Genomic DNA, 27,382 nt, shown 5'->3' with positions numbered 1-27,382 from the left:
ATATCCCTTAGGATTCTGTAATATGATAAAAAAAATTATGACTATAGTCATTTAAACAAATTTTCTCCTTGAAACTTAAAAATCAAGTATAATTGGGCTAAATTATTTGGTGAGCCACAGTTCTCAGGGAAGGATATAAGGCGCATAGCCTTAATGGAAATTTAAGACGATCATTCCTGTGTCCAGCGTGCTCGTTAAAGTTAACATTATCTCCTCTAATTACCTGATCATTATATCCTCCAATTTTTCCAATCAATTGCTAAGTATTCTTTAAAAAATAATTCAGATACTACCTCCTCTTGAAGCTTTCCTTGGTTTTCCTAGGTAGCAAGTAGTATTTTCCTCCTCAGGTGGTCTAAACAACTTGTTTCACACTTCTGGCTTTAATGTTATGGTACCTTAAATTATAGTATTTGTATACAGGGATAATTTCTCTGTTAAATTTTTAGTAACTTGAGGTAAGGATCTTATTCAGTTTCTTGCTTTAATAGTTTAGAGTAATTGTCGAGATACTGCTTGTTAAATTGGGTAGGTGTTTGTGTGTTTTGATACTCATATTGCTTACGTAGCTTTTGTGCAGACGTTCGCTTTTTAAAGTGGTGAGCTATTTGCAAAGTAAACAGGAAGCCCCTCGCAAGCATAGTGGAAATCAAAATGTTTCTTTTGTTTTGAGGTGGTGTGGAACAAAGTTAAGAGAGGAATGGCAAAGCTGGCTGTGACTATGGATATATTTGAATTAATTTTTACTATAAACATTTTCCTTTTGTTTCTGTGGACGGGCAGGCTGCAGAAGATGGGAGTGGCAGTGGACACTGTTGCCTTTTCTTCTCTCATCTTCCCCTTCGTCTCATTGGCCCCAGGGTCAGTCATGAGAACTAAGAGTAAAGTCAAACAGACAATATGGTTTCCCGTATGTCCAAAACTGATGCAGGGTGGGAATAAGTAGCAGTATTAGAATATTTGTTTGCAATTACTGCAAGTGATATAAGGATCAGGATTTTTGATTTAAAGTCTGGACCAATCTGGTAAGCTAAGTTATTATGAATCTCTGTGAAACAAGAAATCAGGCTTATATTACTACACCAAAGTAAAGTTCTATCTGATCCTACATATAATTAGAATAAATAATAGTTGTTGAATTTCATTTCCAAAGAGGCTATGCCTTGAAATGGGTATAATGTTCCAATATGAGATTTTTTTAACTTTTTATCAGAAAAAATATTTTAAATATACAGAAGAGAAAATAGTATAATGAATCTCCATAATTGCTTCATCTATTATTTGCTTAACTATTTTAAGATAAATTAGAGATATGACAATTCACTCCTAAATACTTCTATGCACAACTCTTTTTTTCCCCTAAATAATAACTAAGCATGCACATATAATCACTGTATGCATTGTTATACAGAGGAGGTAGCAGAGTGTGATAGTTAAGACACTATACTCTGGAGTGCCGCTGCCTGGATTTAAATCCTAGCTCCGCCATTTTCTGGCTGGGTGATATTGGCAAAGTCGCATAATCTCTCCGTGTTTCACTCTTTTGCTGTGTAAAATAAAGGTAATAGTAATACCTACCTCATACAGTTACTGTGAAAATTAAATTAGTTAACACGTATAAATCATTCAGAACATTTCCTGTCTCATAGGAGGCAATCCAGAAATGTTAGAGTATAATTTTTGAAAATAAGTATTAATACTATTACAATAAGTTGAAGATTGATTTGAAGTGATTTTAGCTCCAAGTGGAGTGTTTGTATCTGTTAATAATAATAAAAGGGTATTTTTTATAGATTGAGCTATTTTTGTTTTTATTGTTATGAATATAATCCTTGCATTTGTGTGAAAAACTTAAGCCATTGCACAGCAAAATAAAAATCAGAGTAGAATCTTCAAAAAACATTTAGAAAAAAATGTGAGCACAATGCAGAAATTTGTCTTGATATCATTGTAGGTTTATATATCCGGATTTGAAAGGAAAATTAAATGTCAAAATAAAATGGAAAAAAAAGCTAGTAATGCAACAATTATTTATGAAATTCCACATTCAAGTTCTCCTTAGTTCTGAAATGTATTTAAGTTCTTACTTTAGGGTTTTAGAGACATCTGTCCCAATAAATCCTTAAATTGGAAGATTAGTGAAGCAGATTCCCCAGAAGGCTTGAGTTGTGCCAGCAAGCAGCACAATTTTCCTAACTTCCAAAGCAAGCAAAAAGAAAGCAGATCATTACGAACCCTTATTAACCTAATTCTAAGATCTATGTTTCTGACTAAAATCCAAATGAGATAAGTTCAACCCAGAATTCCCATGTCGATAAATTGAATTGATTTATTTGCTACATTTTGTTTCCTGGTCATGTTAAAAATTTGACCTGTCTGGGACATTTGGCTAGTCTGCTGAATTCCCTTGCATATTTATGTTGGTATTTATTTTCTTAGCAGCGTCTTGTCTACATTAAAATTAATTCCAACATAATGTCCTATCTAAATGTCTTTTTAAAAGCTCAATATTTCATGATCTTATTTCATTTTACAGAAATAAATAAATCTGGTTCTAGAATGAGCTAGTAGGGATATACATCAAACAGTGATGAAATCTATTCTAATTATTAAAGCAAGAGTCAAAATCTAGGTTTCTTTTCTAGCCTTTTTTTTTTACTATCTTATAGTATGTAGCTTTATTTCAGGCTTTGCTAATGACTGATGTTGAATCCTCAAATAGGTGATGACATAGAGATAGAATATTAATTGCTTCTGTATAATAACTGGTTTAATCAGGGTTGCTTTTTGTGTGTGTGTGCTTCTAAAATAAATGGTTTGATTATTTTGGATGCTATATGTTTAAACTGGATTATAACAGTTAACATATATGTACTTATTGTGTACTAGGCAGTAATTTATGCGCAACGTATCATTTTAAGTTCACACTAATCTTTCGTGGCACATACTATTATTTTAATGATTTTTGGATAAAACAAGTAAAATATAGTGAGCTTAAGTGACTTGTCCGGTGTCACACACATGGTATTTGAGAGTGCAGAGCACCAAATGCAATGCAGTCGGTGTGATCCACAGCAGGAGCAGTGTGTTGCTGAGCTGTGCTGCCCTGCCTGTGCTGAGAGCGCATGTGGGGACAGGAGAGGGCCATGAGATGAAGCCGTTATAAATCAACACTTAAGGTTAAAATTTTTGGAGACGATTTGGATTTGAAATTTTAATTTATTATGCCTATCCATTATTCTGTCCGTATTTAATTTTGACGTATTTGGCTTGTATTTTATCCACTTGGCTTCATCGTTGACAGTTGTTAGTTTATAGTGATTTGTAGTAGGTAAACTAAAATCTCTATGATTAAAAAGATTGTTAGACTTCGAATCATAAATCTCCACTAATCTGATCCACTATTCCCAGTGATATTTACCATGGATACCTTAAAATTAATGCATGTGCCCCTGTGTGAAATGTAGCCACATTAGGATTCATTGGGGAAAAACTGTAAAACTCATCAAAAGGCAAATTAGATTAGATTCAATTTCTTCTAAGAATTCTGCCTTATGTTTTGGGGGGTTTATTTTGAAATTTTTTGTGTCTATTTTGATATATTTTTTAACTCTTTGGGCACATGCTCCTTTTGTAAAGATAGTTTAAACATTGGTTGTCAGTTGTTTTGGAGCAGTGGCATGCATAGTTCTCTTTTAGATTCCACATCTCGTTCTTTCTTTCCAGAAGTAGTGTATGGTGAATTTATTTAGAACTCAATAAATTTTCATTAAGTTTGGAAAATTTTGTGGCATTATGTGGGCATTATAAACTTATCCTATGTACGACATGGGGTAAGTAAAGATGGGGACTGGATTGTTTTGAATGGTATCTTCAACCTTTTTTTGCTTGCACATGCATATCAGTTAAAAAAATGCTGCCCAATATAAGAATATTTACTTACAAATTCTATGTATGTACTATTGAACTAATATGTTGAGAAACCTCAAAAGAGACTTCTGAATCTTTAAGATAAGTGAAATTTTACAAAGTATTGGTTTAGGTGGCATGTGACATTAAAAATCACCAGAAGAGAAGGTGTAAAGCGTTTTTGAATGCTTAGTTATTAAATGCCTTTGTTAATTATGACTTCATATTACCATTGGAAATGCCTCAACAGGCCATACGAACACAGGACATTATTATCGATAGTAAATGTAAATTGTATTTATAATAGTCTTTTTGATAATTTTAACTTTTTTGACCAACTTGCCTAATTGAACTACTTGAATCACTGTTTTTATCTTGTGATGAGGATGGAGAAGAGCTCATGCTGGGAATAGAAGCATTGTGTCTGTCATTTTCTTTTTGTTCAGTGCAACGTCCATTATTAGAATTTCATCTCTAATCATTATTAATTTGCAGAAATCTTTTAAAGTTACTAGTCCATATGAAATAGGTTAAACCAGAGAAGAAAAAGGTAAACGTACATTTAAAATGTAGAATAGTAGGTTGAAAGTGATTTACAAGTGAGAAGGCAGTTCTCAACTTGTCAATGTGTGGGGTTTCCGCTTTCTCCTTGTGGTACCTGGAGTGTAACAGGTGACTTGAGACCAGCTCACGCACAGTTGGTAGGGCAGGGGGAGGGAGAGGGCTAATGTTGATCCATATGGTAAATATTAGTAAACTTTAATTTTTTTTCTTATTTCATTTGCTGGAAATAGGTATAACTGAAAGTTCTAATGTTTTCTTCCAATCCTCTAATGAATTCTTTTGGAGACCACGGAAACATACTATATTTATTTTTATTTAAGTTCTTATCAAAAAGATGGCCTTGAGGGGCCAGCCCAGTGGCGCTGCGGTTAAGTGTGCGCGCTCTGCTGTGGCGGCCCGGGGTTCCCAGGTTCAGATCCCAGGGGCGCACCGACGCACTGCTTGTTAAGCCATGCTGTGGTGGTGTCCCATATAAAGTGGAGGAAGATGGGCACGGATGTTAGCCCAAGGCCAACATTCCTCAAGAAAAAAGGGGAGGTTTGGCATTGGATGTTAGCTCAGGGCTAGTCCTCCTCAAAAAAAAAAAAAAAAAATGGCTTTGATTATCACTTAAGGGAAGTAACTGAAAGAATAAAACCTATGAAACTGAGGAGAAAAGCCCAACTAATGTTTTAATTCATGTTCACATACAAATTGTCTTTTTGTCTGATTGATGTCTATAGCTCTGGGCTACATATGTATTGCCCTAAATTAAGATGTAAATTCTCAGGGACAAGGGGTTTGTTCACCAAAAAACTCCTTTAATAAATGCTTCTTTATACCAGCATTCCACCATTTACATGTTCTTGCAGTTACTTGGTGCTAAAAAAAAAAAAAAGCCTTGTAAACAATTTGCATTAAGTTAAAAAAAAAAGCCTTATAAACAATTTGCATTAAGTTAAAGTTCATAGATTTCAGAATTAGAATTTTCAGAGCTAGAAGGAACCTTCCTGATCTTGTTTCCCTCAGTATCTTTAAAAAAAAAAAAAAATCTGAAGCTACATAGCAAGGATTCCTAGAGCTGGAATGAGAATGAGAACTGAGATTCCTGACTGAGGCATCTGTCTGTCCATTTACCAAATTGCTTCCAGTGTTCGCTCTTGCTTTATGCTGTAATAGAACAAGCATAAATTTGGGGACCAGGAAACATGGATTCAAGTTTATTTATTCACTCAACAAATATTATAAAAATGGCAAGCAAATACAATTCTAAACAATAAGCCACGTGCTAGGATACAGCTGATCGATGTCAATGCAGTCTCTTGCCCTCATGGAGATTATATTTTAGCGTAGTGAGACAGCAAACATGGGACAAATGAAAAGTTAGGTAACTACAGTTAGTTTATTTCTCTGAAGGTAATAAGTGGGGTAATATTTTCAAGATTCTATGGGGGATAATTTAGATGGGGGAATCTCCAAGAGAGTATTTTTCAACTGAGACCTGAAGAACAAACTGGTGCTAGGAAAGGAGACCAGGGAAAAGCAGACCAGGCAAAGGGAACAGCAAGCGCAAGGTCATCCAAACCAGGAAGAGCATGATGTGTGCGACGAGCAGAAAACAGGCCAGTGTGGCAGGAACGCAATGAGCAAGGACAAGCAGAGCGAGCTCTGGATGAGTAATCAGGCGGAAAATAGATCATTCGTAGCCTTGCAGGCCAGCAAGAGGTTATTTCATTGCAAAGAAAGTGGGAAGGCAGAGTCCTGGAGTCTGGGCTCTTTGCTTACACCTTAGTTTTAGGGCGTTAGCCAGTCTAGCCTCAGATATGAAGGGAAAATAATTGATCTTTCTACTTTGCAAAGTTTTTTTTTAACCTCTTTTGCCCTGACAAGATTTTGAAAAGTGTGTTTGCCTATCGTAATAGTCATGATATGAAAATTTGTTTTCATTTTTTTAGAAATAGAATAGCCTCATTTAAATGTTTTCTTCTATAATAGAATATATAATACCATGCGGTTTCCATGGGAGAGGGTTATATTGAACTTTCAGACCATCTGAAATCACATAGTGCTTTTCATACACGAGACACCGTTTCACAATCTCTTAGTACAGAGAAATACCCTATTAACCTCTTCCCAAAATTTACATTACATATTTGTATATAAAATAGATATGTATATGTTTTTATAATATTACATCTCTTCCTAATGCTGGTGATTTGAAAATTGCACACTACATGTGGAATTTAAATCAGCTGTCACCTCTTCTTGTCGTCACACTTCCCTGTATGGTGATTCTAATGGCTCTCATTCTCACCGTGTGCTAGGTCCTGGGATAGGTGATTTGCATGCATTCATCATCATGCAAACTCATGGTATATCAATTTTATTTTGAGAATGTTCTTAGATTCTGTATTCCAACTTTTTTGAATGTTATCATTGTAATCCTCATCAGTAACTTGAATACATTTGAGGAATGTCTGTTTTGGCTTTTAAAACTTAATTCAAGAAACAAATTATTGCAGTGACCAGTGTCTCTTTTTAATTTAATTTAGTTCACTTTTATGTTTCATATTTGTACTTGTCTTGACTCACTGTCATCTTTAGAAAATGTATATATATTTTTTGCTTTAATATCCCCTATTTTTTTTTTTAATTTTATTTATTTATTTTTGCCCCAAAGCCCCAGTAGATAGTTGTCTGTCGTAGCTGCACATCCTTCTAGTTGCTGTATGTGGGACGCGGCCTCAGCATGGCCGGACAAGCGGTGTGTCGGTATGCCGGAACCCAGACCGCCAGTAGCGGAGCGCACGCACTTAACCGCTAAGCCACAGGGCCGGCCCAATATCCCCTAAGTATTTTTTAACTTGCCATCTTTGTGTTATTACACAGTTTCAGCTGCTTAATGTTCCCCTTTCCCCCAAAGTCTGCTTATTTCAGACTGTTTCTTCCTTCTCTTTTGTACATCATAATTACTAGAAGAAAAATACACGGAGGCTTAACAATGAATCTCGTCTTTAAGAATTAGAATTATTTCTTCAATTTTCTTTTGACCACTAATGTTATAAATTTACTTTTCATTTTAACTTTAAAACATTCTTTTTTTAATATGTTAAATAAATTGCTTCTGAAGAATTAATGCTGTTGTTTTTCCACAGGGTAAATCTAGGAGTTATAACATTTTAATTACCTGAAGAACTGAAGAAATCTTCTGAATTCATAAAAAATCTCTTATTTCTTCATCAAACATATTATAATTAGCTAAAGTCATGGTTTTGCAAGGACAATATGACTACATTAAATTCATAATTAAAAAATTTTTTTCTTACTGTTATTATGATTCAGTAAAGCAAAAGCACAAATATTCTATTTAAGTCCTTAGTGTGTAATTAATTCAGTGTCATCCAACTCATATTTCCATTCTAATTCGAGTCATCCACTTAGTACTTCTCTGAGTCATATCGTCCTCGAGGAGAAAATAGCAGCTTAAACCATTTAACTCGGGAGAGTCAACAGTGTTCTTATTGCCATTGTAACTGGATTCATTGTTTAATATTCAGCCTGGCCTTACGACCTGACCAGAACAACTATGGCTAGATGAAGGCTCAGTGCCTTTTTCTCTGTATTCATTATTTCTTAATTGGGTATAGTCAGCTGCAGCTGCTTTGATGAATCTCCATTTCTAATTGATGCAAGTGATTTACTACGGGTTCGGGGGCTTTTCTCTGTGGGGGTCATAACTGGTAACCAGCCTTAACTAATGGAGAACCACAGAATGCTTAGATTCCAATAGTGAACTAGTGATTACAGAGGAAACATTACTTTTTGATCCACAGAGTTGATAACAATATGTCAGTATACTAGACTTGTCAGACTTGGTGACTGTACAAAAGGCCATTTTAAATATGATACATCCATGGTAATTATTTATATTGGACGATAAGGCCATGCCTAAAGGGGTATTATGTATTCAAAACTTTGATATTGGGAATACCATTGAGATTAAAACATTCTAAAATCAGTAATGTCTACATTGTAAAAGTTGCAAGGCCCTAATATCTAAGAAATAGTTGTATAAAAGAAAAGGATGTATTCAGAGATGGAAATTTTCAAAGTACATACATACATACTAGAGAATTGTATACAAGGTGCTAGCCTCTATTTATTGAAGAATTTTGTTCATTACACAAGAGCCAATTCCTTTAACTCCTTCACATGAGATAGAAATACCAGTTGTGATACTTCTATAGAGGGTCTCAGTGAACCATTCTTATTCAGTATCAACTGATTTTCTCACAGTTTTGTGGGACACAAAAAATAATAGAGAACAAAGGGAGGTAAACCTAGCCATAGTATGGTTGTGAAAAAAGTTTCTCAGTGAGCATGTTCAGTCTAAATTGTCCAAAGTGATTAAGCTAATTTTTATTGCACTTTAGGTAAAATATATAAACCTTTAATTTCCAAACATTATGTTATCAGTGCAGATAGTTTTAAGTTAATAACATGAAAAAGATAAAATATTAAGAACAAATGTTTTATTACAAATATCAATTCTAAGAGTGTTTAGTTTGAGATATGATAATACGCAAGAGCCTTTTATGTCTGTCATAGACCTATCATTGTGACTTTCCAAATTAAATTTGCTAATATGTACTGCTTGTAAAATTGAATGACCTACCCATCCAACATTGGCCTGTACTTCTGTGTCTGAGTGAGCTAATCTATTATTTAATAACTGAAATTACATTGAGATGAATAATCTGAGAAATAAGCTTTTCATGTTTCACTTATGAGTTTTACCAAATGCATTTGGATACGTTTTAGAATCGACCTGCTCAGTTTCTTTGTACACATTTATACAGGGTAGTCTGGAGAAATCGGAAGAGGTATTTTGGGGTAAAAATGTTGGCAACTTATTTTTTCTTGTATGTGATCTGGTAGATAAAGAAATCTTAATTCCAGGGAAAGAATTTATTTGAAATTTTTAATTAACACATTAAACAATATATGTTAAGTAGCTTTTCTCCAAATTCCTTTTCTCAGTCAATTCGTTTTTGTCTAATATTTGCTGTATTTTAATTATACTATATAATGCCTTAATACATAAAGATAGGTAAAGACATGGATTATGATGGTATCAGGAACAGTAATTTAAGTTTAATGAAATAAGTGAGTTGCATTTAAAAATTATAATATTTTTATGAAATTATTTCAGTTTTTGGAAACTATAAAAGGAAAGATCATGGAGAGCAGCAGTATTATTTTTTTCTTAAGATATTTAGCAACTGCACATTAAAACTAATCTTGATAAATAGGTCATGGGGATGTTATATACAGCACTGGGAATATAGTCAACAATATTGTAATAACTTGGTATGATGGCTTATAAAGGTAGTCATTTTTTAATGTATATAAATGTTGAATCACTATGAAATGAATCACTTGAAATGAATACAATATTGTATGTCAATCATACTTTAAAAAAGAACGTCTTGATACATGATTATATAAGTTGAGAAGTACATTATTTTAAAGTTATTTTTTTTAACAGTTGTTTATTTATTTATTTGTGAGGGAGATCAGCCCTGAGCTAACATCCATGCTAATCCTCCTCTTTTTGCTGAGGAAGACTGGCTCTGAGCTAACGTCTATTACCAATCCTCCTCCTTTTTTTTTTCCCCAAAGCCCCAGCAGATAGTTGTATGTCATAGTTGGACATCCTTCTAGTTGCTGTATGTGGGACGTGGCCTCAGCATGGCCGGAGAAGTGGTGCGTCGGTGCGTGCCCGGGATCTGAACCCGGGCCGCCAGTAACAGAGCTCACGCACTTAACCACTAAGCCACGGGGCCGGCCCCTAAACTTATTTTTAAAAGCCCTTTATATGGCAATTTAATAGTGTGAGAATCTCCATAAAATATATTTAAAACATAATTCTCAAGTGTGATAGGATTCACAGGGAATATAAGCAACTTTCACCTTAGTGAGATGATCATATAATGCTTAATAGCACTCTAGAAAGGACTTAAAACGAAAATTAATATTTTTCTGACTACAAATATAACACGTTCATTGTATTATTGGAAAAAAACAGAGAGCACAAAGATAAACACAGTTATGTCTCATCACTACCAAACCACGAGAGTGCAGATCATGTTTGCTATATACCCATCCATTCATTTCTCCCTTTACCCCTTTTTCCACTCAAAATAAATAGGCCTGTTTTCTTTTCTTTCTTTTTGCTTAACACTTTTTAAACTTAAAATAATTTTTAAACAAACACATTACATATGTACATTCCCAATGCAATTACTCTTTTATATTACATAACAATGTAAAATTGTCTGTCATAATTATTGTACCCATTTTACTATTGTTGAACATTTAATTTGTTCCAAGATTTAGATATTAAATGGTATTTCTGTAAATGTTAAAATCATTAAATCCTTCTCTCCTCCACTCTACCAATATTTCTTGAGTGAGTGAATGAATGAAATATTTGCACATATTCACATATTCCTAACCCTAATTCATACATGTAGTTCACTATCTATCTGTGTGTCTAATATCTATCATCTAATTCCACTTTTCATATATCTAAAATTTGCTAGAAATAGATATAAATGGGATTTCTGGAAAATTTATGATTACAAAAATTAATGTGTTATTTTCTAGAATTAAAGAAACGGGACTATAATTTTTTCATAACTGAAAATGACTTTATAGATCCTTTAGTTTGAGGGTTCTTAATTTAATATGGGAGAGGATATTAGAATCAACTGACTCTTTCAAAAGACATCCTCCTGTTGTGATACAGTGCTTTATTGGTGGGGGAGGAGGCTCCCCAGGTGATTCTGATATGCCCCACAGGATAAGGACCTCACCTGTAGCCCAACATCATTTATAAGTCAGAAATCTGAAGCCCAAGTAACAGTGACTGGGCCAAGTCTGAGATGTTATTAATGTAACAGAGTAGAACCAAATCTCCTGACGTCTATACTTTCCACTATGACTTTCGGTGGTATTTGGTAAGTATGTTCTTTGTAATAGGTATTATATGAAAAAAAAATTCCAGGTCACATAAACTTGAGAACAGTGGGCTAAACACAGTTTTCTTAGTTGAGCTTATCTCAGAGCCTTTGATATACCAACGTGTTTTGTTATTTTCTAAATAGAAGAATATAATGTGCAGCATTTTTCCAACTTATTTCTGGATGGAGCTAACCCCTAGAGGATCTTGAGGGACTACTGTCTTTTGAAACATCCGTTGACAAATATTACTTGCCATATTACCATGTGCATGCACCTATTATTTATAAGTAATAAAACTTTGTTATATATTGGAGGGTAGAAAAAATTTAGGCATCTGTTAATATGCTTATTATTAATCAATCTTAATTTTTTCATGAGCAGTTCTACTAAATAAAAATATATGCCTAATTTAAACTATTGATACCTTTTAAAGCATTGGTCTTTCAATTTTAGTGTGTATCAGAATCACCTGGAGAGTTTGTTAAACTAAGGCTTGCTCGGCCCCACCCCTGGCATTTCTGATTGGCTAGGTCTGGGGACTTGCATTCTAAAAAGTTTCAGTGGATACTGATGCTGCTTCTCCAAGGACGACACTGAGAAACTCCTGCTTTCAAATAAATGTTGAGAGTTTTCGATGATTCAGAATGTTTGCAGCTGAGAAGAAAAATGACATCATTCATTAGTTGGAACTCTCTTAATATTCACGATATTAATGAAAGTAGTTTGTTTTAATATGCTCTGCTCTAATTCCAGTCAATAGTGCCCAGGAATAGACACTCATAGAATAGAGTGTGAATTTTAAAATGTATTAAAATTCACAGTTGAATCCAAGACTGAATCCCAGTTATCATTTTCATCCTTTCTTTATTAACAATTGCAATCAAGGCAGATGTGTTAGGTTAAGCGGTCTTTTGCTCTGTGGTTTCTCTTTTCCTTGTCATCTTTCTTCTTCTCTCTCCCTTTTCTTATCCTTAATGCTGCACACACCTAACCTCTGTTTGAGAAAACAGAATGATTAGTGACTCCTGCCTGTAGGTATTTTAGCCAAATTTCAGACATTTAACACTACTGTTTTGTTATTTTGTATAATCAGTTTGCCGGTGGGGGAACAATTATATCTTTGTGGCTTTCACATGAATAAAAAATAGTGATATGTTTTCAGATTTTTTTTTTTTGAGGAAGATTGGCCCTGCACTAACATCTGTTGCCAATCTTCCTCTTTTTTCCTTTTTCTTCTCCTCCCCAAAGCCCCAGTGCATAGTTGTGTATCATAGTTGTAGAGTTGTAGCTCTTCTATATAGGATGCTGCCACAGCATGGCTTGATGAGCAGTGAGTAGGTCTGCACCCAGGATCCGAACTGGCAAACCCCAGGCCATTGTAGCGGAAGGCATGAACTTAACCACTACACCACTGGGCCAGCCCCTGGATATTTTTATCAGTGACAAATTTTATAATGCAAATCACACACGCCTATATGTGCACACACACGCACACACAGTCATATCTAACTAAACCATAGGTTTCCCAATATAGTTCTTTCCTTTATTATATAGAGTGTATTTTCATATTTTCTTTCAATAATGTTTCCTTAAAAAAAAAAATTTGGTCATGACCTATTAAATTGATTTCATTACCTAAAGACCAACAGCTTAAGAAGCCACTGTTTAAAAAAAGAAAAGCCCTATTGCTCGTATTTGTGTCTAAAACATCTTTCCAGCGTTGTAATTTCGCTAGGAAAAAAAACACGTGTGTGTGTTTGTGTGTGTATGTAGATATTAAAATATCTCAGGATACCAATGTGTTATCTGGTCGTATAAATTTTCAGAGCCATATGGAGAGTTGGACACTATCGCTTCTTTGTAGACCTGCTGACTTTATGTTCCACGTTCGGCCAGCCTATTCTTATGAAGTCTTCTGGTTGTCCACTTAAATCTCTTCTGTTGTTGATCACTTGCATCACTGCAGTGTGCTGCCAAAATAGTCAAGTGTTATGATTTTTTTCAGTTTTTTTTTTTTGAGGAGATTACCTTGGGTATACAGAAAACAGTCTCTAAAATGAAGTTGATAATAGAGGTCTGAAGTAATCAAAACACTTTTAGTTACAAAAGAGTTAAAACAACTATATTTGAACTGAAAAAAAAGGTTTAACATAATTAGCCAAAAACAATTGTTATACAGATGCATTTTGAATAAATGAGTGAGACTCTCAGTTTCTTGCCAGGGGAGGACAGCAAGGTAATTTAGTATCAAAGGCATAGTTCAAATAGCTAGAAAATTAATTTTCATCCCTCAACTCCTGTGGGATTTTCTTGAATTGTTATTGATTGGGTCTTAGCTCCCACCTTGGGAGACAAATTGATTGAAGTTAGGATTTAGTAGTACTTAGAGTTACAATAGATCTCTTGTTTTCTAGTATACTTTCTTTTTTAAAACAAAAATTGATATACTTGGAAAACATGTAAAAATCAAGGGAATGTGACATAAAATAATTCTTTACTGCTATCTTTTTGTGGTCATGTGTACCGTTAGTTGTCAAACCAAGAATTATCCTAACTGCATTATGTAAATTTGGTAACATCAACAGTGAAATATATTCCAAAGGGATAATTTTAATTTGGTTGTATTAAAGGCACTTATCCTGTTCTTTAAATGTACGTTTTAATAAGTGCTAGGTGTGGGAAAGCTCTGGTCCTCTCAGGATGATCCTGAGTGACTCCAACATGGAGGAAATTAGAGAAGTTCAGTTATAGTGTGAGTAGTATTGTGAAGATAAAATGTGAATGCTAAAACCTAAATGGAAATTTGTGTATCTGATGTTATCATGGTACTGTATTTTAAAAAACTTTTGTAGATCTATTTTTTGAAGAATAGACATTTGTCAAATGAAGAAGTGAATGTGAGAATACCTCTGTTAGCATAAGTTGTAATATTCTGTTTATGGTCTATCTTTTCCTTTATAGCCTGAGAAAAATGACAGTGAGCCAGGCAGCCAGAGGATAAAACCTGTTTTTATCGATGATGCTAATTTTGGACGACAAATATCCTATCAGCATGCAGCAGTCCATATTCCCACTGACATCTATGAGGGCTGTAAGTAAAAGAATGTGAACAATTGTTGGAATACCCTGCTCTCATCTGTCTTATGTATCTCATATGTGAAAAACAAAGGAGCAAATGTCATACTGTTTTATTTATGTTTCATTTAAGAGTCTGTGGTAAACTCTAATTTATGTAAAAGAGAAACCTGATTTTCATGAGCAGTTTATGTTCATAGGGCTTCACTACGTGAATATTTGTAGGAGAGTCTGCGTCCATTGGAGATGTCCTTGTATGCTATTGTTTAGTAAATAATTCTGCCTTCCCATTGACATCAGTAACTTAAAAAGTAATAAATATATGCTTTAAAAATCAGAACTATGTAGCACAAGTGCACACACAAATATTCTTACACAGACAAACTGATGTACATCTTAGACTCTCCAGTTCTTACTACATCTTATCATGTTTTCCAGTCTCTCTCTCTATTTTTCTCTGCCTTACCCTAGGATATAGGTAAAAGATGCCTCCCTCCCAATATATTGTGGGCTCAAGAAAAAAAGAAGTACTGGGGAAAGGAATAGACAATACAGCTAAAGAAATAGAAAACCACCAAATGGAAGACTTAATTGAGAAGGCTTCATTGTGAGGAAAGGAGGGGAATAAGTTGTTTAGGAAGATACAGGGGAGGAAGCTTGTGACAGTGACGTTCTCAGAGATACCCTATATATTAATAAGGGCAGATCCTGAGAATTCTAACTAGGAATTCTCCTAGGGACAGCGTAATCATCTATGAGGAGCAGCTGTGACCCAGAAAGCAGGGTCTGTTCAATCGTAGCTCTGGTCTTGGGGGTTAACCATTCTCTAACCCATTCCCCAATCCCCCCTCATTCCCTGCTTTCTCACATAAGTAAATGGCAAGGAGAAAGAACCACTCGAGATTTTAAAAAGTATGTTTCTTATATTCACTTTAATTAGAAAGGCTGTAGAGAGTACTGGGTATCCAGAGTGTATCCAGAGCTGCCTGGGTTCTGGAGCCAAATGGCCTGGGTACAAATCTAAATTTTAACAGTATTGTTTCCTTGGACAAATCCTTTGACTTTCTGGGCAAACATTTCCTCACCTGTAAAATGGGGATAAGATTAGTAACCTGAAAGGTCATTTGAGGATAAAGCAAGTTAATATATTTAAGTTTGTGTAATAGTGCCAGGCTCATAGTAAATGCTATATAAATGTTTGCTGTTACTATTAATTACAATTAAAGTTTACTTAGACACAAAGGATTAAGTACAGGGACTAATATTATAAATTGGCTTTTATTTTTTGGATTCACTGTGAGATTATTTGTTGTTTAAATGGGAATTTTAAAGTACATGTATGATTCTTTTCATGACATAAATTTCATCTTCTATCAAATTATTCATTCTTTTTGTTTCTTTTTTTAATGTTTTAAAAAGTACTCGTTTTCCTCCTATCAATTCTTTTAAAATAGTAAACATATGATTTTTCTCTATATATAATAGAAACAAAATGATGTGTATAGGTAGTTTCTGATGTTACATGAGAATTAAACATAATTTGATTTCTTTACAATCCACCTCACCCTATTAATTCCAAGTTCTTATAGGAATTACCTGGGATTTAGATTCAGACTTTTTTTTTTTTTACTCTGACCATTTTGTTCTTTTTTTAAGAATTATTTTTGATATTTGCAATTACATTTTGTAACTATTATTACAACAATTATGCAGACAATACTGAGCTGTATGGTTGTGTTTCTTGTTTTTTTTAAAAAAATTTTTGTTTCAAATTTTTTATCACCTATTATTTGTTGGGTATGTCAACAAGATAAGAATCTTATTACTCTAAAATTATATATTTCTATGAAATTCACATTAAAAGAACAAACTGGCTGGATATAGAAGTTTTGAGTCAAAACATTTTCTGTCAATACTCTGTGGATATCGTGGCACTGTTTTCCAACCTGTATTACTATGTTGAACAAGCTTGAGGATAACTTGAGTGTTTTTGATTTGTCAGAAAGCTTTCATGATTGTGTTTCTGTTTTGTTGCCTCTTATTTTGGGGATTTTTTTTTCCTTATTCCTGAAATTAAGTAATTTATAAATGTCAACAAGAAACTCAAAGTCAGTGATTTTTTTTAATAGCTTTCATTGTGGAACACTTTGTTTAATATAAATATTTACATGGAGGACTTGCATGTAAAAAGAAATCAAAACAAAAACCACTATGACTGAAACAAATGTGTCCTGACCAGAATCCAGCCTACTTGCCCTCTTATGTTCTTTAATAGAAAGCCTTTCCTTTGTCTAGTGTTGGTAGTCAAGATAGATTTATTACTGAACCAAGTGGGATCCCCTCCTGGTGAGTTAAATAAGACTCTACAACAGTAGAAGTTGTCTCACTAAATAAAGTGTATTTGCAGCAAACAGGAGGCCATGAGAAATCATTTCCAAAGTCATGGCATCCCAGAACAAAGGGAAGCAGGAACTTTTATCTTGGTTGGGGGATGAATATTCAAAAGGGAGAGGTGGGTATTCGCTTGCATAGGCTCAGTTAGAGAACTTACTTCCACATAATGAGGCCTAAGCTCCTCCTGGAGAGATCTTTGCATTAAAAATAAGACAAATGTCATGGGCGTAGCTCTTGTGGTGAAGCTTTGTCAGTTTCAGGGTGGTCTGTGGTTACATCTCCTTAACATACAAAAGGAAAAGAAACAACTTGGGAAAACAGTTAATTGCTTCCAAACTCACCTTTGAGTTTCTCTGAGACATCTAGTCGGTGACAGATTTTCTGGGCAAGTTCATAGATTATTGTTTGATTGCCATGCCCAAAGAAAGGAAAAATAACAAAGTGAAGTGTATTGTGATTTTAATCTGCTTTCTTGTGGATCCAGCGGCTGGGGGAAGTGAGATGGTTGTTTCTGAGAGCTTCGCCTCAGCACTGATTCCCACTGCCTCCCCTGCTCCATTTGTGATATGGTAGCAGGAGCCAGTGGGCCACAGCCCCATTCTATACATGGGCACCCTTGCCTAGTATAACTAGGCAAAGAGGATGGCTTAAGCTTACTTCCTGGTCTATATTGCACTTGAGACACCATTTCAGACCCATTTAAATACATAGCTGCCAGCTACCCCATGGGCTTACCCTCACCCCATCACTCTCGATTCAGGTGTACAAAATATTTGAAGAGGCTTTTCATACTCTTTTCCTTTTATATTCATGTAAAACAGTCAGTCTTTTTTCCACTTTATAGGAAAATTTCCCCGAAGTTCAGGTAATCCAGTAGTGATTATCCAGAAATTCTCAAATTTTCCATTAATTTCTCAAGGAAGGATATCAGTACTTCACACATTTTAAAAACAGATCTCTTTCTTCTTCTAAAAGCCATATACCACAGTGGCAAAAATTTTAATATTGCATACATATTTAACATAGAAAATGAAGGTCTCCAGAAATAGCACCGCCTGAAAGAAATTATGATTACCAGTTTGGGGCATAATCCTATAGAATATTTTTTAAAATGCAGACACTAACTAATGAAATAACCCAAATGGGATTTTTCATACTGCTTTTCAACTTGCTTTTCCTCCACACTTACAGTAGAGAAGATATTTTTGTTAACCTGTTAAAAAGCTGAAAATAGAGAGGAGGAATAGTTCTTGTCAGGAGTAGATTACTCAGAGAATATAAAAACAAAATGACTTTGTTTAATTTTTCAATGGGATGATATTGAAGAAGTAAAAATAAGGAAAAAAATACATTTCTTACTTTTTCCATAGATAATTAGAACCTAAAATAATTAGAACTTAATTTACCAGTCTAGTACATTACCACGTGGGTACATTTTGCAAATACCGAAGGTCAGTAGACTATAATTCCATTGACCTGACTAATGATAGTAACAACCATTTATTGAGTTTACTAGTTGCTTGACTCCATGCTAAGTTTTCTTAAAATAATATCTCATTTATTTACTATAACTTTGTTAAAATAATTTTGAAGAAGGGAAAACTGAAGCAGAGTCTTTAATAAAAGGCTACATTATTATTAAGAAATGGGGTCAGATTTCAAATAAATTCTGATTCCAAACTTTATACTCTTAATCACTACAATAGATAAAATTCCTGATATTTTACTGTTGAGTTAATTGTGACTCAGTTATATTATTTGGGAGCCAGGATTGTCCACAGGAGTTGGTAAGATAATTGCTTTGCATGAGAATTTTCGATTTCTAATTTTTTTGCACTGTTTATTTTTTTTTAAGGTGAAATCACGTTGATAATTAAAGCCTTCATCTATTTTATGCTGGAACAGACATGAAATAAGACACACAAAGTAAATCCAAGCATACGTTTTTTTAAAGAATATTAATTGTCACATAGTATACATATATCTTTTTTCAATATCCTACAATAGAGTTTTGACTTTGTATAAGTGTTTTTCTTTCCAACTTAGAATAAACTATGTGTAAACTTCTGCAGAGGATGATTTTAATAGTCTCAGAGAATTAAAAAAAATATTACTTTGATTACTTTGAAAATCAATAAGATAAAATATTTAAATAGGTGTTTGCAGAAGTCCTAATTCACACTTTGGTATAGGGCATAATTTTTTTAAAAGGGGGGAAGAAGCTCAGTTTTTGGATTATTTATGTAGTCCATTTATCTTAATATTGGCTTCACCTTCTTTGCTGAATCTCATTAGTGAGAATCCGACCTTGCCTGGCCTGTACTCTTTTAAAATTCATATCCAGTGTTATGGGCTGTGTGAGTAAATGACACAGGAGTAAAATCAGAAATGTCAACAAGATCTTGAAAATTTAATAATTACTGGTACTCTTCATGCAGTTCATTGGAACATATCAGATTTACGGGATTGTTCTAGGTTTCTGAATTTAATAAAGGTGAAAGTCACTTTAATTGAAAGCTTAACTGAAGGAAACAGCCTCTTCTTTCACGTAAAGACAGTTGTGTAGCTATGTTCTTATAAGAAATCTCATGTTCTAATTTCCCAAAGGCGATTACTTTTTAAAGTCCCTTGAATTGAAATGTGATTATTTTTGCTCAATGAAATATTTAAAGTTTTAGAATGGTATGTTTAATTACAACTCTATCTAAAAGTTTTCATTTTTGAAAATTTCACTGGTTGGTACTTTTATTTTAGAGGGCACCCAAACCATACTTAGTTTCATCTCTAACTTATCTGTTTGAGTATAAAAACAAGCATAAAACTTAGTAAAAAAAGGCTGAATATTTTGACTTATTTGGTTTTATCACAGAACTTTATTAATTTTTTTAATCACTTTAGATTTGAGTATAGAGAATGTCTTTGTAGAATAATCTATAGTCATTTATCAGTAGATATTTATGTTGATATTTGTTTGTAGAATTATTATAGTTCTAAAAGAATATACATTAATAAGTTAAAATAATAGGGAACCTCAACTTGCATAACACTTTCTGGTATTAAATACTATGGTCCTTACACTTACCTTGTAATGTAAGCAAGGCAATTATTATTTCCATTTTAGAAATTAAAAAGCAAACATACTTTTACCACAAAGATACATTCATTCTGAAAAAAGAAGATAGGAAAATTTTCATGAGTTGTATTATTATCTTTGGAAGTCTCATGCTTTACTAAAAATTCATGCTTTTTATAAATTGAACCACTTGTAATCACAAATACTGCACTGTAATTTATCTTGATCATTTGTTTTTTCTTAAAAAATATAGCTATTGTATTTCAAATGATGTCAGTGTGAAAATTACAAAGGAAAAAGCTGCCTGCCTCTGTTGACAAAGCAGCAGAGGCTTTATCCTGTACAGCCTTGTGGATAATTGCGAAGACTTTGATTTTTACTTTGAGATTGTCTGAATCATTTCAGGCTACTGCAACAAAATACCATAGACTGGGTGGCTTAAACAATAGACATTTATTTCTTACAATTCTGGAGGCTGAGACGTCTAAGATCAAGGTGCTGGCAGACTCAGTTCCTAATGAGGCCTCTCTTCCTGTTTTGCAGATGGCTTCCATCTTGCTGTGCTCACATGACCTCCTCTTTGTGCACATGCAGAGAGCGAGAACTCTGCTGTCTCTTCCTCTTTTTATACAGAGAGTAATTCCATTATGGAGGCAGGAACTAATCCTACTATAGAGACTCCACCCTCACAACCTCATCTATTCCTAATTACCTCCCAAAGGTCCTACCTCCTAACACCCTCACACTGGGCGGGGGTAGAGCTTCAACATTTGAATTTTCTAAGAACACAAACATTCAGTCCGTAACAGAGATGGAAAGCTATAAGATGTTTTTTGAAGGAGGAATTACATAATCTGCCTTACCTTCATAAAAAAAAGTGCATACTAGATACTTTGTTGAGAATAGACATAAAAGGCAAGAACAGAGGAGGGATGATGGGGCATTGGACTAAGGTTGTAGCCCAAGGAAGTATTCCTATCAAAAATGTGTAAGGGGCTGGCCCGGTGGCGCAAGCAGTTAAGTGCACTCGCTCTGCTGCAGGGGCACAGGGTTCGCCAGTTCAGATCCCGGGCATGCACCGACGCACCGCTTGGCAAGCCATGCTGTGGCGGCGTCCCATATAAAGTGGAGGAAGATGGGCACGGATGTTAGCCCAGGGCCAGTCTTCCTCAGCAAAAAAAGAGGAGGATTGGCAGATGTTAGCACAGAGTTGATCTCCTCACAAAAAAAAAAAAACAAACGTGTAAAACTAGTATATTTTTTAGGTCTATACTCTTCCTTCTAATTTTATATTTATTGTCAAAAATTTTCTATAATGAAGACATTCAGGTCAGTTAACCTGATTACTCAAAATAGTGTGACATACAAATTTAACTCTCATAAGTAAACCTTAAATGCACTTTTAAATGAGCTGGTGAGCTAAGATAAAATTACTGGGATCTTTAAAGGGTAGTGAATTAAATGAAAGTACGGTTTGGTAGAATATCAAAAGACTCTCTCTCTATGCCTTTCTCCATAACTTTTAAATTTTCTTTTCTAGCTAAATTAATTCCATGCAAGTTAGTTTCTTTCTTGATCATTCAGTGGTACAGTTTAGGAACAGATGATAGAAATCCTAGTGGAAAATCGAGGAAAAATATACAGAGAAATTTTTTAATTTTTCCTGTTTATATAAATTGTTGTACATTGATACAAATTGCTGAGCTCCTTTTGTGGGCTTACCTGGCCCACAAGGCCACATTTTTTGGAATAGACCAAAAAAGTCTATTTCCTGTAATCGACTTCTGGTTTGGAATTCACATCACAGTACCAGCAGGTTTTGAACTATACAAACTATTGATGTTTACCTGTGTGCATGGTAGTGTTTTGGCTGTTGTTTTCTGTATAAAACAACATTGAACTAATGCTATGCTCTGTTTCTTTGAAATGAAACTATTAATTGGGTTGTTCCACTTAGCAGAATCTTGGCTGGAATAGTATGTTTTTCTGCCAAATATCTTATGATTTTTAAAATTGCTTTTGACTTAAATATAATATTAAAATATTTATTTTTCTCATTATAAAGGAAACATATGATGATTTTATGAAATATAAAATAGTATAAAGGAAAAAATCTAAAATTATTCTAATAATAATATTATCTATGTGTATGTGTGTTCACTAAATATACTAGTGGTAAATATTTGGTAAACTAAAGGAATATACCAATACTGACATATTGCAAAAGTGAGTTAACTTTTACAAGTTTATATTTGACCTTTTAACTTACCAGGACACTCTATCATATATTTAATAATATTTTTTGAAAATAACATTTTAATATTACAGTCACACATCACTTGACAACGGGGATACGTTCTGAGAAATGCATCATTAGGTGATTTTGTCATGTGCCAACATTGTACAGTGTACTTACACAAACCTAGATGGCATAGCCTACAACACACCTGGGCTATGTGGTGCTAATCTTTTGGGACCACCATTGTATATGTGGTCCATCGTTGACCGAAATGTCATTGTGTGGCACAAGACTATATATGTTCCATAACTATTAACATTTGGATTGTTACCATTTTATCATGGTGAATAAATAAATCTCTGCATCTTTCATTATTAAGGTAAAATACAGGAACTGGTATTAAAAGGTCAAAGCTGTTGATAAATTTCATTGATCTTGTAGCTTAGTACCAATTTAGATTTATACTAGCAATGAATTAGTGCCTTTCTAACTCCAACTTTTTCAACACTGAATATTATCTTTTAAGTAATGTTTTGTCAGTTGTATAGAATATTGATAACAATTTGGAATAGTTTACTGCTAATTTTTTTCTAGCTTTAACATCATGTATTTCTTTTTGTGCATTGGGTTCTGTAGCTGTCTAAATTAAAATACTAGGGCACTATGAGAGGTAGCAGCAGTTTGTCTGAGGGGATGATAACAAACTCCTTTAGAAATTACCCTGATTTTCCCACATGCTAGATCTCTCACAAAATAGAATATAGAGTTTTCATCTTTACCGTAGCCTGAATTTAATTATTGTATTTAATTGAACTTGGATACATATGCAAACTTTAAAAAATTCAAAATAACAAAATGTGTTAAAGTATACTTTAGCCATAAAATTACAAACTTTTAAAAAATGCACAAACATAGGGGCCAGCCCAGTGGCGCAGTGGTTAAGTGCGCGCGCTCTGCTTCGGTGGCCCAGGGTTTGCAGGTTAGGATCCCGGGTGCGCATCGACGCACCACTTGTCAAGTCATGCTGTGGTGGCCTCCCATATGAAGTAGAGGAAGATGGGCATGGATGTTAGCCCAGGGCCAGTCTTCCTCAGCAAAAAGAGGAGGATTGGCATAGGATGTTAGCTCAGGGCTGGTCTTCTTCACACACACACGCACAAAAATACACAAACGTTTGACAAGGCTGTTACAAAATGAGAGAGAGAAAAATATTAAAAGTAAGAAGTATAACTCCAGATAAAATGGAGATTAAAATCATAAAAGAACACTATATACAATTTTATAATAAAGTATTATAATGCATAAGAAAAATGGATGGTTTATTATAAAATATAAATAATCAAAATTGATTCAACTATAGGTCAATCAATAATCATAGAATAAATTGGAAACATATTCCAACTTCTGACCAAAGAAAATACCCCATGCTGAGTGATTTCTATAAAATTTTCAAGAGAATAAATACTTTCAAGTTTTAAAAATTTTACTAAAATGCATAAAAATGTGAAAAGGTTATCAACTCATATCACTTCTTACACAAAAAGATAGATATAATGCAAAAATGATGGAACAGAAAAGATAGATAAACCATAGACCAATTTCACTTATATATAATGATGAAAAATTCTAAAGAAAACATTTGCAAAGTGAAGCGGTGATGAAAGAATAATGCATGACAACAAAATAAATGACTTCATAATTGAGTATTTTAGATGTGTTATAATGTTGTAATATTCTATATCAACTGATGCAGATTAAGCATTCAATAAAATCCTACACCCATTTTTTATTAACATCTTATCAAAATACCACTACCAACAACAAAAACTGCTTTGACAATTGAGGAGAGCTGAGAAATCCCCACCCTTCTGATAAGTGCTAAGAAAGGGTACTCTTAAGAAGTATGATTGATTCTGTAACAAACTGATGACCCATTGTTACAAAAAGAAAAGATTAGCTTAAATAATTAGCATTACTCCTCATTAGGAGTAGAGCAATGAAATAGTAAGAACATCATAAAAAGACATTCAGGACAAGCCTGAAGTACAAAATATAGATTTTTAGGCTAGGATAATTTGATCATATTTAATAAGTATGGCGCAAAGAGAAGCAATTCCCTTTCTGAGGTAAAGTTTGCACTTTAATTGCCTTTCTTTAATGATGTTTCTGTAATACATTTATTTCATAGATAGCAATATAGCATTCATTTTCTGATAGGAAAATGTTGACCATTGGTAAACCCAAATGCCGAAGATACAGTAGTCGTGCCATCTTATAGATACTAGTCCTTTAATTCATTTAGGATTATAGAATGACAGACCAATTACTAATAACAGTTTTATGGATTTTGTAAACTTTTATAGACTGAATTTTCTCCCTCCCCAAATTTATATGTTGAAACCCTAACTCCCAGTGTGACTATATTTGGGGATAGGGGCTGATGAGAGGTAAAACCAGGAACCGCATCAGCAGGCACCTTGATATTGGACCTCCCACCCTCCAGACTGGGAGAAAATAACTAGTCTATGGTGTTTTGTTATGGCAGCCTGAGCTGACTCAGACACAGATTTGTTTCCAGAGAAAAATTATTATAGGCTTAAACTCAGGTTTAAAAGAATAAATATAAAACAAGCTATGAAAAAGTTAAGTTGAATATTTCACAGTTCATACTGGAAGAAATGGTTTAGAAATATTTGGCTTCTAAATTTGGATTTGCAAGACCCTTTTTTATGTTTTAATTCAGAATCTTGCTTTCTGCACTTCCCCTTGAAGTGAATGGGCTCTGGAAATCAAGTAACGCACACTAAACTCAATAGATAAATAGACTTGAATTGGGAAGACAATTAATATGCAATTCTAGGCATATATAGCAACAATAGTTAGATTGATGGTTTTCATGGAGAATTCCCTAAGTTATTTAGTGGGTACCTAGGCTCTGCAGATGTAGAAACTGAAGTTTGTCGTTACTGAAGTGTGGTTTTGATTTGTTTCTTTTAAGAGAGGGCAGAAGAATATTATAACAGCCTGATTGATTGGGCAGCCATTTGCTCACAGTGCCCTGTGTCCAAGATGGTGATGGAGTCACATTGACAAGTTGCTTTTTCCTAGTCTGCGCAGATAATATTGTCCTGTGCTCATTACAAAGTGATTATGTTTTAGAATACTCTCCCTCTGGTTGAATTTGTGAAGCATCCCAGTACCTTATTTGAAATTTGAGGGATATTTTAACTCATAATAATAAATATTATTATTTTAATTATATTATTTATTATAAAAACCTCTAAATTTCATTGAAAATAAAGTTGTAAATTAGCTCTTGAGATAGCTACTACTGCAAGGTCCACTCAAGCTCTTTTATGTAGACGTTTATTATGGTGTTTGCATAGTCTTCTGTATCACTTACCATGTTATTGACAACTACTCATTAGAAAATGCCACATTTCCTAAATTGTGCTATATGTAATAAAACTATATCAACATTCTTCAGTGGGGTAATGGTTTGCTGGTCAAATAAATTAGGGAAATGTTTATTTTATAGCTCCTTCTTGGGGATTCATAGTACACATTAACCTTTAAAAGCTCAGAGAAATTTTACTAGGAATAAACAAAATTCAAGTTGTTTTACCCATTATTTTCCGTATTTCTATGACCATGTAACATTAACATCCCACAATTATATATTTCATTTAATTCACATAATCACTTTACCTAGAAAATTTTATAATAATGACAAGTAGGCACTATACTTTGGATAAAATTTATAACTCATTCTATTTTCTATATGAATCACTTGGTTGTACAAGTGTGACATGTGGTTTGTTGTGAAAATCTAAATTTATTTTGTTAGACTCAAACTTTTTCAGTGAATGACTGTGGATAAAGATAACTTTACTGGTGACTCTAAAATAATAAAATAGCCTTGTTCACTTTTAGTCATAAAAATGGTCTCCAAAAGAAAAAAATCTCAATTCGGAAATTAAAATGTGTGTTCCCGTGGAATAGTCAAAATTCCAAATTTGAGTTAGCATCTCCCCTATCCTAGATGAGTGCTAATGGAGGCCTACAGTAGAAAAGGGGCAAAAGGGATGGGGTTCCTCCTAGCTGCTCTGTGTATTTTGCCCTCACCAAATAGATGCACGGGGAAGAAAGGAAAGAAAAGGATGGTCGTTACCTGGCTGGGTGGCTTAGGGCAGGGCTGGGTAGATGATGGGTCTTATAGATAATTTAAACTAACTCTTTCTCTTGGGGAGAGATTTTATGGGTTATTTATAGATTTCTTACCAGGCTCTTCTCTCCTGTAGTTCCTTTGATCCCGCAGACACACATCTCTTTACTATGTGATAACTTACTGCTAGTTGCTTCCATGGCCTTGGGTGGCATTTTGGATTTGTGTCCTTAGAACCACCTAGGAGAGTAGTGACATCTTTTATGCTTCATGCCAGCCTTAGCAGATGCTACCAAGTCAGCCAAAATGTGGGCATAAAATGTCACACGGTTCTTAAGGTTTTACTCTGTCTCTTGTACCATATTTTATTATAAAGTTTATCTCCTATTGTTGCATATTTGGCCAAAAATATAAGAAATAACTAATGGAAAATCTCTTTTTAGGAGCATCATGAAGGATGTTCAGTGAGTCAAGGGTACTTAGCAAAGTTTTTTAAGAATCTATGTCAACCTACACGGTTAATCTTGCTATTGCACCTATGTTTCTCATCTAATAAGGATGACACTCATATGGAGATCACCTAAATTCCAGCACTCTGTTTAGTGGGCATATAGCTCACTAAGGAATATCACAGATCTTTCCATAACCGCTCAGAGCTGACATTTATTTCGCCAGTGCTCTTTCTTAAGGGGGAGCTCAAATATTGTACAATATGTTTATTAAATTTCCTTAATTGGTATTCATTTTTTAATATTAGGAGCTGTTACAAAGAAAATATTCTCTGAATTTTTTTAGTCTATTATTGAATATTCAGGGATTTGTTAAAGGTCCAGTTATTGCCATGCTTTTTCTTATTGTTTAGTGGGGAAAACAAGTAAAAATTCACTGTTTCTTTGTTTCTAAAAAGAAACTAAAAAGAGAACATAGAGGGAAGACATGAAAAAGGGTGTGTGCACAA

The 27,382-nt window shown here is 34.0% G+C and overlaps 1 protein-coding gene across 7 annotated transcripts in view; it reads left to right on the top strand.

Annotated features, from left to right (window-relative positions):
• Window positions 1-27,382, top strand: part of CACNA2D1 (calcium voltage-gated channel auxiliary subunit alpha2delta 1) — a 504,665-nt gene that overhangs the window by 302,996 nt on the left and 174,287 nt on the right. For all 7 annotated transcript variants that reach the window (XM_058524544.1, XM_058524526.1, XM_058524535.1 and 4 more), the window contains one exon: window positions 14,440-14,569. In XM_058524544.1, coding sequence (XP_058380527.1) covers window positions 14,440-14,569 — 130 coding nt within the window. The remainder of the gene's footprint in view (window positions 1-14,439; window positions 14,570-27,382) is intronic.

The sequence above is a fragment of the Diceros bicornis genome, chromosome 3 (genome assembly GCF_020826845.1).
Source record: "Diceros bicornis minor isolate mBicDic1 chromosome 3, mDicBic1.mat.cur, whole genome shotgun sequence".
In the NCBI taxonomy this organism is placed as follows: domain Eukaryota; kingdom Metazoa; phylum Chordata; class Mammalia; order Perissodactyla; family Rhinocerotidae; genus Diceros; species Diceros bicornis.
Note: the sequence above shows the minus strand (reverse complement) of the source record. Positions and strands in the feature narration are given on the sequence as shown.